A 12,509-nucleotide genomic window follows, 5' to 3' on the forward strand; every position below is an offset into this window, starting at 1 on the left:
CCTGGTAGCGGTGAACTTGTGGCAAATGAAATTACAGTTCGCTGCAAGTATACCAAAGATCTTAGATTTTATTATATACTACCTCGTAATGTAGGTGATCTTGTCATTTTGTATTAACTGAATTCAAGATTAATCCATAGCAAGTTTTAAAATCTTACAAAGGAATTATTATTTTTGTTGATGCACATTTGTTTTCTAAAATTGATATTATACTTAAAGCATTAATGGTTCTGTAACAGACTGCAGCGGCTATAAATTAAGCTAAAATAACACTAAACATGTATGCAGGTTAAATTTTATACAATTTTATTTACAATACAAAAATTCAATCATCAGCTACCATTTCTGGAAAGTCCATTAGATCATACCATTTCTCATTGGAAATTAAATCACTGTCATCATCTTCACTGTAAAAGATTGCCTCTTCGATTAATCGTTGTACCGCCTCAACATTCGCAGGTTCTTCCATATGTTCTTCAATATAATAATTTATTGAATCGCCATCATCTGATGTAACTTGTGACTGGGCTTCTCAAAATTCTTGTACATCAGCTGACAGCTGGACACTTTGTTTTCATTGGTGGATTTTTCTTTTCAGAGTACGATCTAGGCCTAGCTCTCCAAGTTTGTCTACTCTTTTTTCTAAATGCTTGTCAATATTGCCATCGTCTACAAAAATGATTAAATATACGAAATCAATATATATATTATTTAATTATATATAAATATATTTAGTCAGACTGTTTATATCAGCTAATTAACCCACCCCCCCCCCCCCCCCCCCCCCCTCAATGGTTTGCCTTCATCATTAAATACATTGCATGGGTATTTCTTTAGTAGCTTTATTTTGCTGAATCATTCAATAATTAAACGTACTATCTAGTAGTTATACCATTCACCTCAATACGTATTGGCCTGCAAAATATTGTATGCACTCACCAGCTGCAAGGTGCATGGTCATAAACTCCCGAGTTTTGACACAATCTGAGCATTTTAACTGGTAAATATAGTATAATAGCTCACCATTATACAATATATACACCAGTTTGCTCAGATTGTGTCAAAACCCTGTGTCATTAATTCATATCGTCACCCGTATTATCAGTTTCTACCTTATATCAGTATAAACAAATATATTATAACATTACAGAATACAAGAAACATCTACTTACCTCGCAAATAACCGTCCATTTTAAATGTTTATAAAATATGTTCTTGAATGCCTCGCAGTCACCAACTACTAGCTGAACTTGCAAGCAACTGTCTCACGTTTCCAAAATGAAACCGAAAGTAAACACGGGGCGAAGAATTATAAAAGTTGAAAACCGAATACTTTGAATACTTAAGTTAGATTGATAATAACACCATTTTATAAAACTATGTATTTAAAATAACAAAATCCTTTTGTAAAATAAAAGAAATTGTTTAAAGAAAATGCGTATCAGCATGCTAAACTAATTTCGTTTTGTTTAAAATAGTACCTGAAAACTTTCGATTTCTTCCGTCTCGATCACCCAGACGCTTGTTTTTATCAGATGTGCGTACGAACGAGTCGATACATCTTGATGATCAAGACTATTCAAATTGACGCGCGCTACCAATTCGAAGTAGAGAAAATTTCAAGAGAAAGCCAGCATGTCGAGAAGAAGAGTTATACTCCCAGGGAGATTTGCCGACGAAAACAGTAAGTTCATCATAGATAAGAACATGCATTGGTTGCATTTGTTAGTGTAAAAATACATTTTAAATTTGACATAACCATCGTGTTATTGGACATTCACTTTACATGATACGACGTACTCTGCTTTATGCAAAACCATAGGCCTATTCTGTATATATCTGTGTGTATACGTCTGAAAAGTTCAAAACTATTGAAATGGTTTTGTTTTCTAAGGGTGGTATGTGATACGATTCTCGCAGACAAATTAGAGGAGACAGGGGAAACGAGGGAGGAGAAAGTCCAAGCACCTTAGACAGATGGTGTCATGTATCATATAGAGAGATTGAATTTGAAAGTGGTATGTTGATTATGATAATTATATTAATTGTGTTTGTGCCAATATAAAATATCTAGGCCTGTTTGTATTCACAAATATAATTTATAATTTAATCAATAAAATGGCATTTATGCTGTTATGCAAGTTAATTAAAATATTGACAATAATAATTTAATTGGTATACACGTGTGGTAATTAATTTGGTTAGCACATCGGGCACACTCAGACTAGTAAAAACTTGGTCCGGTCTAGTTTATTTTGAATCATGACATGGTAGCCCATCTGGTCGTATTTATACAACACATTTAACAATAAAACCAAAGTATATCCAACTGAATTTGAAATTTCTATAATAACATTAATGTTGACAATAACTTTAATTTACAGTACTCATCGCGTTTCACTCAATATCTTGATGTTCTACCCAGAGTTATCCTTCCTATCGTGCTCTCTAATGTACTATGCCCTCTGGTAGCATACTTTACAACAACAGGGAAGACAAAACCCCACTGTTTAAAATAAGTTATGAATGTCTTGTATGAACCAAAAGTTGCAGAAAAAACTTGCAATGATTTTGTTGCAGACACCTCTTGGTCATGCTTTGAAAGGTGAAATCAGAATGAAAGATATTTTAAGAAATTAACACTATTCTTGTAATTTGAATTATGTTTATTCAAGTTTGATTTATCTTTGTAATTCTTTTTCTTACAGCATTTGCCATTACAACATTGGGGATGGACAACATAGACATTCATGATTGTGAAAGCTATAAATACAAAGACTGGAACCATGTACTGTGCTGTTAAAGAAAATAGACTATCTAAGTAGACGTCCAGTGCATTATTTCATTTAATTCAAAAGTCAACATTGTGTAATTTTTTTCATGGATGACATTGATTATTTGATCTGAATTTGCAAAAATTGGATTGAGTGGGAATAAGTGCTGTGATTTCAAATGAAAGCCATGATAGACACATTGCTTTTTCATCCAGATGTAAGTAAAATCATAAATGCATGTTTTCAATTCATATATTGAAAATTCAGTTTATTGGAAATGACTGACTTGTGGGTAATTATTATTATTATTTTTTTATAATTAAAAAACTTATATTATTGGGAACAGTATAAATCTATGGCCAATTCTCTAAATTTGATGTGTTTTTTATGCATATTAAATCAATATAAATTGATTTATTTGTTATTGATGGTGTTGCATATAGTCATAGATTATACTTTAACTAAATGGTCTAGTGTGTAGTTTTTTGGCAAGGTAAAAGACACTTTTCATGAAAGAAACCTACAAGCTACTGAAAAGTATTATCCTTTTAGTCACTAGCTGACTAGCTGTAATTTTATTCTAAGTAATACTGGTAGAAAGTGGTGTGGTGTACCAGTTTACTAGACCATGGTGATAGTCCTTATGGTAATTAATTTACTGCTTTCAGTGGGTTAAATTACAAGCATGCATGAGATATGAAGAAGCACCAGTGATTACATTCTTTTAAAAATAACCATTGATATTTTAAAAATGAAATTGTCATCAACTGATTTTCTATCATAAATCATGTAAATGCAAGTCATTCCTCTTTTAATTAACTGATATGAATGCTAGATGCAAGTTCATAATTAATGTGTTCATAATTAATGTATTTATGGCCATTTGGGAGTTTTAGGGAGGTATATTTGAAAGCTGCCAGAGGTTTGCCACAAACTATATTAGGCTATCTGAAAATGTTTGCCAAAGGTTCGCCGCAAAGTGTATATGGCTATCAGAAGTTTACCAAAGGTTAACCGCAAAACTTCACCAGAGGTTCACCATAAACCATTCCATATATGGCAATCTCAAGTTTGCGGCAAGTTTACCGCAAACTTCATTTGCATGGTAAAAAGTCGCCGTAAGGTTGCTGCAAACAGTCTGCCGTAACCTTGCCGCTAAGTTTGCAGCAGATTCGCCGCAGTACTTCGCCAGAAGCCTTATTTTTTGGTAAGGGTGAAGGGCTGCAAAATTTAGGCCTATGGTCGGCGCTTATGGCCATTGAGCAGGGAGGGATCTTTATCGTGCCACACCTGCTGTGACACGGGACTTCGGTTTTTGTGGTGTCGTCCGAAGGACCGCCCCATTTAGTGGCCTCTTACGACAAGCAAGGGGGTACTGAGGACCTATTCTAACCTGGATCCCCAGGAGTGTTAATATGAAAGAACCATCTGCATAAAATAGTGATTTGAAGTATTTTTAACATTTAAGTTACTAATGTAAAGAAAGCAAACATATTGGATTCGAAATAAAACTTCAGGGTTCAGCGCTGTTAGTCTATAACAATGCTGTATTTCAGGGATCAGCGCTGTTAGTGTATAACAATGCTGTGTTTCAGGGATCAGCGCTGTTAGTCTATAACAATGCTGTATTTCAGGGACCAGCGCTGTTAGTCTATAACAATGCTGTATTTCAGGGACCAGTGCTGTTAGTCTATAACAATGCTGTATTTCAGGGACCAGTGCTGTTAGTCTATAACAATGCTGTATTTCAGGGACCAGCGCTGTTGGTTTATAACAATGCTGTGTTTTGTGAAGATGACTGGAAAGGAATTAAGATGCTGTACAGCAGCATAAAGGAATTTGACAGAACAAAAGTCGGCAGATTTGGTCTAGGATTCAAGTCAGTTTTTCACATAACAGGTAATGGCAGTATACCACCATTTTCGAAAGATATGTTGTAATTCTTTGACCTTGAAAGAGTCATGTCTAAATATATGGTCAATGCAATGCTGAAATCAAAGAAAGAACCTTGATATGAATTTAGGATTGCCTGCTTTGTGTATTGTTGTTGACCGCTGGAATGGAACCCATTTTGTATTATTGATATTTTAATTATCAAAATGTATATGATCTCTTTTCTTTCTGGAATTCTTTGTCAGATATATCCAGGTCAAATAATTACTGTCTTGAAAATGATAATTTTTCAGTTATTTCACTATAGTTATTTTGATACCTAGGAATACTAATTGTTTTTGTAGATATTTTAGCTGACCTGAGCTGAAAGCTCAAGTGAGCTTTCTGATCACCTGGAGTCCGTCATCTGTCAGTCTGTCTATAAACTTTTTACATTTTTTACTTTTTCTCCAGAACCACTTAGCCAATTTCAACCAAACTTGGTACAAAGCATCCTCACAGTGTAAAGGGCTTTCAAGTTTGTTCAAATGAAGAGCCATGCACCCTTCAAAGGGGAGATAATCACAAAAAATGCAATAATAGGGTGGGGTCATTTAAAAAAATCTTCTCAAGAATCACTAGGCCTGAAGAGCTGAAATTTACATGAAAGATTCCTGAAATAGTGGGAATTCAATTTTATTAAAACCATGACCCTTGGGGGTAGGGTGGAGCCACAATAGGGGATCAAAGTTGTACATACGAATATAAAGGGAAAATCTTTAACAACTTCTTCTAAAGAATGACGGGGCCAGAAAAGCTGAGATTTACATATAAGCTTTCTGACATAATGTAGATTCAACTTTGTTAAAATAATGGTCCCCAGGATTAGATGGGGTCACAATATGGGATCAAGCTTTTACATAGAAATATATAGGGAAAATCTTTAAAGATCTTCTTCTCAAGAACTACTGGGCCAGGAAAGTAGAAATTTACATGAAAGCTTCCTGCCATAGTGCAGATTCAAGTTTGTTAAAATCATGGCCCTCAGGGGTAGGATGGGGCCACAATATATAGAAAAGAATCTTTAAAAATTTTCTCAATAACCAATGAGCCACAGAAGTTTATCATATTTCCATGAAAGCTTTCTGACATAGCACAGATTCAAGTTTGTAAAAATATGACCCCCAGAAGCAGCATGGGGCCACAATAGGGGATCAAAGTTTTACATGCAAATATATAGGAAAAATCTTCCCAAGAACCTCTGGGTTAGGAAAGTACAAATACATGAAAGTTTCCTGACATAGTGCAGATTAAAGTTTGTAAAAATCATGGCCCCTGGGTTTAGGTTGGGGCCACAATAGGGATCAAAGTTTTACATGCGTATATGTAGGTAAAATATGGGGCAAGGTAACTCAGGTGAGCGATGTGGCCCATGGGCCTCTTGTTTGTATCTTGATCCGACATGCATATTGTAAAACAGTTTTCTGTATGATAAAGACATGAAGTATTCTTTTATTTACTGACATAGATGTACTCTAAAGTACAATTTTTTTCACGGGAACATTATTTACGCGCAATTTAGCGAGACTAGTCATTTGCGACTTTTTAAGATAAATTCTCACGTATAAACTCTTACATATAGAAGAATACTTAAGCATTGAATAATTATTCGCGAAAGTTATGTCTCGTGAATAAATTTATCATAAATTGTATCACGCGAAAATAAGTTATTGTGAAATAAAAGTAATTTACAGTATTCAGTGTTTTTAGATGTATATATTCTGGCCAATTTACCGACTGAAATGTGTTTTAGTTCACTTGAAGTACTCGGATGATATCTGTACTTATCCATTGTCGAGGGTTGTTGACATTGAAGATTTATTTTTACTTCTTCCCATAAAACTACATGACCAGTTTTCACAACAACTGCCGTGTAGATAATCAATAATTGTGAATTATCTGGACCTGAGGGTTTGGGGCCCTGCAGGTAGGGCTGAAGCCTCTAAAAATGATACAATATCTTTTAAAATGTTCTCATACTTATGTGCATCATGCATTATAATGATTTACATGTATGTGGATCATGTACCTGTAATGGAAATGCGTTAAATGATTAAATAATTTTCTTAATCCTTAACATCTAGGAAATAGGTCCATAGTTACATTGAGTAGATAGGCAAATGCTAAAATTCTAAATATCCATTGACCCTTTGTCAGAGCTTCAAGCTCCTGAACAGGTGTATATAAGGATCATATACATGTATTGAAAATAATTTAAATGTTAAAAATCTAGGAGCATAATTACAGGTAATTCAATTGTGAAATTCATGACTCTTGGACCATGTGTTCCGACTCTAGGGTGGGTATAAAAAGAGGTACACGAAATGTTTCAAAATCTTCTCAATTCTTGAAAACATTGGAAACAAACGAAGTGCAAACTTATGATAATGGAGATCTCCACCAAATGAAAGAAATCTGTGGCCCATGGTTCAGGGATCAGACCCATGGTTCGGCTATAAGAGTCACAAAATGAAATTGCAGTTATCTAAGTTAATAAACAAACCCCCCTTTCTCCTGAAACCTAGATGTGGAGTGGTAATGAGTATGAAGACTCCTACAAAATTATGAAATTCATGGCCCCTGGACCTTGAAAAGGAGATCCCATGATGAAAATGCATTCATTCTTTGAATATTGTCTTTGAATGCCTAGCTCACAAACGTAGTACGATGTGATAATAAGCATAGGGTGTCTGCCAAAATTGTGAATTCACATCCCCTTGGCTAGTGGTTCTAACCCTAGGATGGGTGGGATCAATGTCGTACACTGAACAGTTGCTTTACATCATTTGAAATACATCTTGCTTATGATTGCTTATGGCTGGACAGACTATGTCATGACCCTGAACGAAGGTATAGTTACAAATGTAAAGATCAGTATTTTGTTTCTAAAGTTTTTTAACATCATTTTTAACCACCACAACATCTAATATTTCTCAGGGTTTAAAAGCGGTAGACTTGCACCATCCTCACACATCGCTTTGACTTAATTCTGTTCTACAGTGTGTAATGTTCACTTGACCGTTAAGACCCCCCTGGACCTTTTGTATTATTCCATAAATTTAACCGAGTCTTCAAGTGAATTACTTTTTGTTGTGGAAGACTTTTTAGGAGCACAACATTTGAAAAAAATTTGAAAGTATTTTTTATATCCTCAGAATGAACAATGAATGGGGATTTTATATTTTCTGAAACAATGCAAATCTTAATACATTCAAACACAGTTTGATCCTTAATGAACGTTTATCTTATGTCTACGTCCCAACATTGTTTCTTTTATTCTTCTTTGCAGGTTTTGTAAATTCTATTCTTATCATTCACACTTTTTCTTTAAATTTCGCGTAGTCCCACTCAATATAAAATACCTTAAATTAACAAATCCATGAACTGTGTTAAACAATAGCAATTTTAAGATATACAATTTGGTAAGATTAATTGAAGACATTAAAGCTTTGCAATATATTCTATCAGATCATCCCCTCATCATCAGCGGGAAGCAGCTTCTAGTCATAGACCCCCATCAAGATTCGTCGAAGGTTTGTCAGACAATGCAGCTAAGGAAACTTCACAAGTACAAGAAAATGAAAGTGGAGGACTGCTTAGAAACATTCCAAGGAGTTTTTGGTTTCGACCAATCTACACTTGACAACGGTCATTTCAAAGGAACAATATTTCGGTTTCCTTTACGTGAAAATGAGACTGAACTATCAGACAACACATATGATGAATCAAAAGTTAATGACCTGTTTATGTCCTTTAAGGACGAAGCTCCGGTTTCATTGCTTTTTCTCAAATGCTTGGAAAGTATCGAATTACTGCGGGAAGAAGAAAACTCATTACAAACTTCAGACGTTGGAAAGTTTCACTTTTCTGTGAAAATAGATGAATCGACAGTAGAAACAGTACGGTCTGCAAGAACAGAAATGAGATCAAAGATGCAGGGCTTAGAGGATACATTGCCTTCTGTGTCTATTGTAAACAAATATGACATGTCGGTCTGTGTCACCGATGATACACATGTCACCACAACAAAAACATGGAAAGTAATGAATTTGTTCAAAGGAGAAAACAACATGACATCACACTTGAAAAAACTTTCCTGTGACTCATCACTCTCTTATAGTCCATACGTAGGTGTTGCCTTGGATATGGACTGTCCTTTAGATTTACAAGGTCATGTTTTCTGCTTTCTGCCACTCCCGCTGACAGAGAAAAGTCTAAGTGGGTTGCCAATTCACATTAATGGCTGTTTTGCTCTCAGTCAAAATAGAAGAGTTGTAAAATGGCCAACAGCTGATCAGATTCGTCACCATGCACACACGGATAAGTCCATCCAATGGAATCAAGCTCTTGTTAAGGACGTTTTGTCAGAACTTTATTCCAATTTCATACACGAGTTAGTAGAAGAAAGTCAAAGGCAAGGGAGGCTAGAAGAGTATGCCCCGATTGTGTCTAGATGCATTCCAAATATTGAAAATGTTGACGAACACTGGCAAATTTTGATATCTCCCATGATAGACAAAATGAGAGATTTGCCAGTATATTTCACCCCTAATGAAGGAGGGAAGTGGATCCTTAAGAACCAAGCAGTATTTCTGAGAACAAGCATGATGATGCAAACAGGTAATACAGCTTTTTTAAAGCTAGGCGAATATTGTGGCAAAATGTTTGAGAAATATATCTTCACAAAACATTTTTGAGATATGTTATATGTTCCTAGTACTTCATACATGACATTTTTCAATTCAAGATGAGGAAGTAGTATCGACTCTTCGAACAATTCTTGAGATGTATCGTCAAAATACCGTAGAAGTGGAAAATTACCAGTGGGATACTATGAGATTGCAAGGGAACCAAGAGGTCAATCCCGAATTCATAAACATGTAAGACCTCATTATTCATACATGTCTGTTGAATAACAATGTATTTGTTTTTATTGTTGCTATTATTACTAGTATATATTAGGTTGAATGCTGACTGACTTTTTCATACCAGTTGGTAGGCCGTTCTTTACAAACTAATTTTCACACGAAAACTTCGTGATAAAGAGTATATTCAAGTATTTTTTTCACATCTTGCTTTTCTGGGGTAGGTTAGGATCAAAGTTTCACATGCTCATATATATACACTTAGGAAACGTTTTAAAAATCTTCTAAGAACTATTGGGCCATCAAAGTTTATTCAAGTTTTTTAATCATTGCCTGCGGGTGTAGGATGGAATTATAATAGAGGATTAAAGTATTATGTGAGAATATATGGAAAATTAAAACAAATTCTTTTAAAAAGTAGCAGGGCCACACTTAATGAAATCAAAATGCAAATGCTTTCAAGTTGTGTGGATTCAAGCTTTGTTTTATACCCCTGTGACTATCGTTTTGTCCTTGGGTGTCTGTCTGTCTGTCTGAAACTTTAATCTTGCTCATAATATTGAGTGGTACATGTAAGTGATGGGGCTTTCATGTCTCATATCCACACTTCTTGTGACATGACTTGGTACCAAAAGTTTTAGCCTTGTAACCTTGACCTTGGTGTTTGACCTTCTCTAAAGAAAATATAACCTATTCAATATCACCTGAACTATTTCAGGTAGAGCTTTCGTAATTTACATAGAGGTTTCCTATGGTAAGGTCTTACATTTCATACATGATCTTTGGCGTTGTGCTTTTTTGACCATTGATATCTCTTGAACCACAAGGTAGAAATCTTACATTTACTGAAGTTGGCTCGCTAAGATAGATAATCCTTGCTGTCACCACCGTCTCTGCTTTCATTCAGTCATGTTAATAATAGTAAACTCAGGTGACTTCAAAGCTGAAAATTTTCAAATTTTATTTTTCCATTTTTATTGTTTACAATGCTTATCTAAAGTATTTCTAATGGTCAACCAAAATTTTAATATCAGTTGAGACACAGCACTCACAATTCTTTGTTATGTAAACAGGGTTCATGTCATGTTTTTGTTTACATATAATAATAATTATTAATAATAATAATAATGTCCTTTATTTAAACAGGATAGCACAATTAGTTTAAAACTAGTTTACACTGTGGTCCTGAAAACATATACAGACAGCAGTATTATACAGATACAATATAAAATAGTATATGAAGGTACATGTATATGGAGCGCCAAATTAACATAAACTCAAATAATTGAAGATATCTTCAATTATTTGAAGATATCATCAATTCATTTGATGCGCACAACAATTTAATTAAAGATCTCTTCAAATAATTAATGATATCTTCAATTCTGAATTATTGCGCGCATTAATTGAATTGATGATATAATTATTTATTCAGCTGAATTGATGCGCGCTTTAATTGAATTAATGATATCTTCAAATGAATTAATGATATCAACAATTGAATTGATGCGCGCTACAATTCAATTGAAGAGAGCAATAATTGATATAATGCGCGCATTAAATCAATTGATGAGAGCAATAATTGAATTGATGCGCGCATTAATTCATTTCATGAGAGCAATAATTGATTTAATGCGAACATTAATTCAATTATTGCTCTCTTCAATTGAATTAATGATATCTTTAATTCATTTGAAGAGAGCAATAATTCTTATAGAGAGAGCAACTATATAATTAAAGATATCTTCAATTCAACATATCCATAATTGAATTAATGATCTCTTTAATTGAATTGTTGCTCTCTTTAAAAGAATTGATGCGCGCATTAATCCCTTATACAAAAGCATTGTAAATATTTAAAGATATCTTCAATTGAATTAAAGAGATCATCAAATTATTTATACTGAGCTCTAAATCAATTATTGCGAGCAATATTTCTACGAAATTGATGCTCTCATCAATTGAATTGAGAGCAATAATTGTATTAATGTGCGCATCAAATCTATTATTGCTCTCATTAATTCAATTGATGCTCTCGTTAATTGAATTGAAGAGAGCAATAATTGAATAAATGTGCGCATTAAGTCAATTATTGCTCTCATTAATTCAATTGATGCGCGCATTAATTCAATTGATGAGAGCTATAATTGAATTGAAGCGCGCATTAATTCATTTCATAAGAGCAATAATTGATTTAATGCGAACATTAATTCAATTAAAGAGAGCAATAATTGAATCAGTCTATGCGAAAGTTTTTTGGACCACACAGGACATTCGGTCCTGTGTAATCAAAGAACACACCGGACCGAACCAAATTTTGTCAGACCGAAAAGCCTAATGTAAAAAAGTGAAACACGTGAAAATGCAAAACCATGCAAGGAAATCTTATTTATTATACTTGGGATTCCTCCCGTATAATACTTTAGATGGTCCATGCGGTTTTAATCACATTCATTTACATATTTGGATTTGTGTGCTATTTTTTCTTATAACAAATATTTAAATGACTCCGCATCAAAATAGTAAAGTTCAAAACCGGACACTGAGACATCGGACATTTCGGTCCGGTGTAAAAAAAAATGATGCATCGGACCTCCGGCACTGTACATCGGTCAGGTCCGACGGTCCGATGTCTTTCGCATAGACTGTTGAATTGATGATATCTTCAAATAATTGAAGATATCTTCAATTATTTGAGTTTATGTTAATTTGGCGCTCCATACATGTATGTTGTATACATACATGTATGCTATTTACATATTTAAAACTGAAAATAAAACAAAATGAATAAATAAACAAATAAAAATAAAACTGAAAATAATCAAAAACAAATCTATATGGTTTTAATTTCCCGAATGAAAAAAATTTCTAAGATAAGCGGATTTTAAAGTTTCCAATGTTGGGTAATATTTTAAAAATTCTGGCATATAGATTGCTT

At 34.0% G+C, this 12,509-nt stretch overlaps 1 protein-coding gene and 2 long non-coding RNA genes across 4 annotated transcripts in view; 2 read left to right on the plus strand and 1 right to left on the minus strand.

The window, feature by feature from the left end:
• The window catches only part of LOC125650489 (sacsin-like), a 43,562-nt gene that overhangs the window by 12,721 nt on the left and 18,332 nt on the right, over positions 1-12,509 (plus strand). The window contains exons 4-6 of one of the 2 annotated variants that reach the window (XM_056164408.1): positions 4,526-4,673; positions 8,175-9,326; positions 9,454-9,586. In XM_056164408.1, the coding sequence (XP_056020383.1) occupies positions 4,526-4,673; positions 8,175-9,326; positions 9,454-9,586 (1,433 nt within the window). Of the gene's footprint in view, positions 1-4,408; positions 4,674-8,174; positions 9,327-9,453; positions 9,587-12,509 lie in introns of both variants that reach the window. The other variant, XM_056164407.1, reaches the window with a different exon arrangement.
• On the minus strand, positions 279-1,303 carry LOC125645699 (uncharacterized). The gene is made up of 2 exons (XR_007359414.2): positions 1,173-1,303; positions 279-669 (listed from the first exon to the last, which is right to left on the minus strand). It is a non-coding gene; the product is annotated as an uncharacterized LOC125645699 (long non-coding RNA).
• LOC125645700 (uncharacterized) lies at positions 1,731-3,187 on the plus strand. Its single transcript, XR_008802787.1, has 2 exons — positions 1,731-2,018; positions 2,709-3,187. It is a non-coding gene; the product is annotated as an uncharacterized LOC125645700 (long non-coding RNA).

Source organism: Ostrea edulis, chromosome 5, assembly GCF_947568905.1.
Source record: "Ostrea edulis chromosome 5, xbOstEdul1.1, whole genome shotgun sequence".
NCBI classification, from domain to species: Eukaryota; Metazoa; Mollusca; class Bivalvia; order Ostreida; family Ostreidae; genus Ostrea; species Ostrea edulis.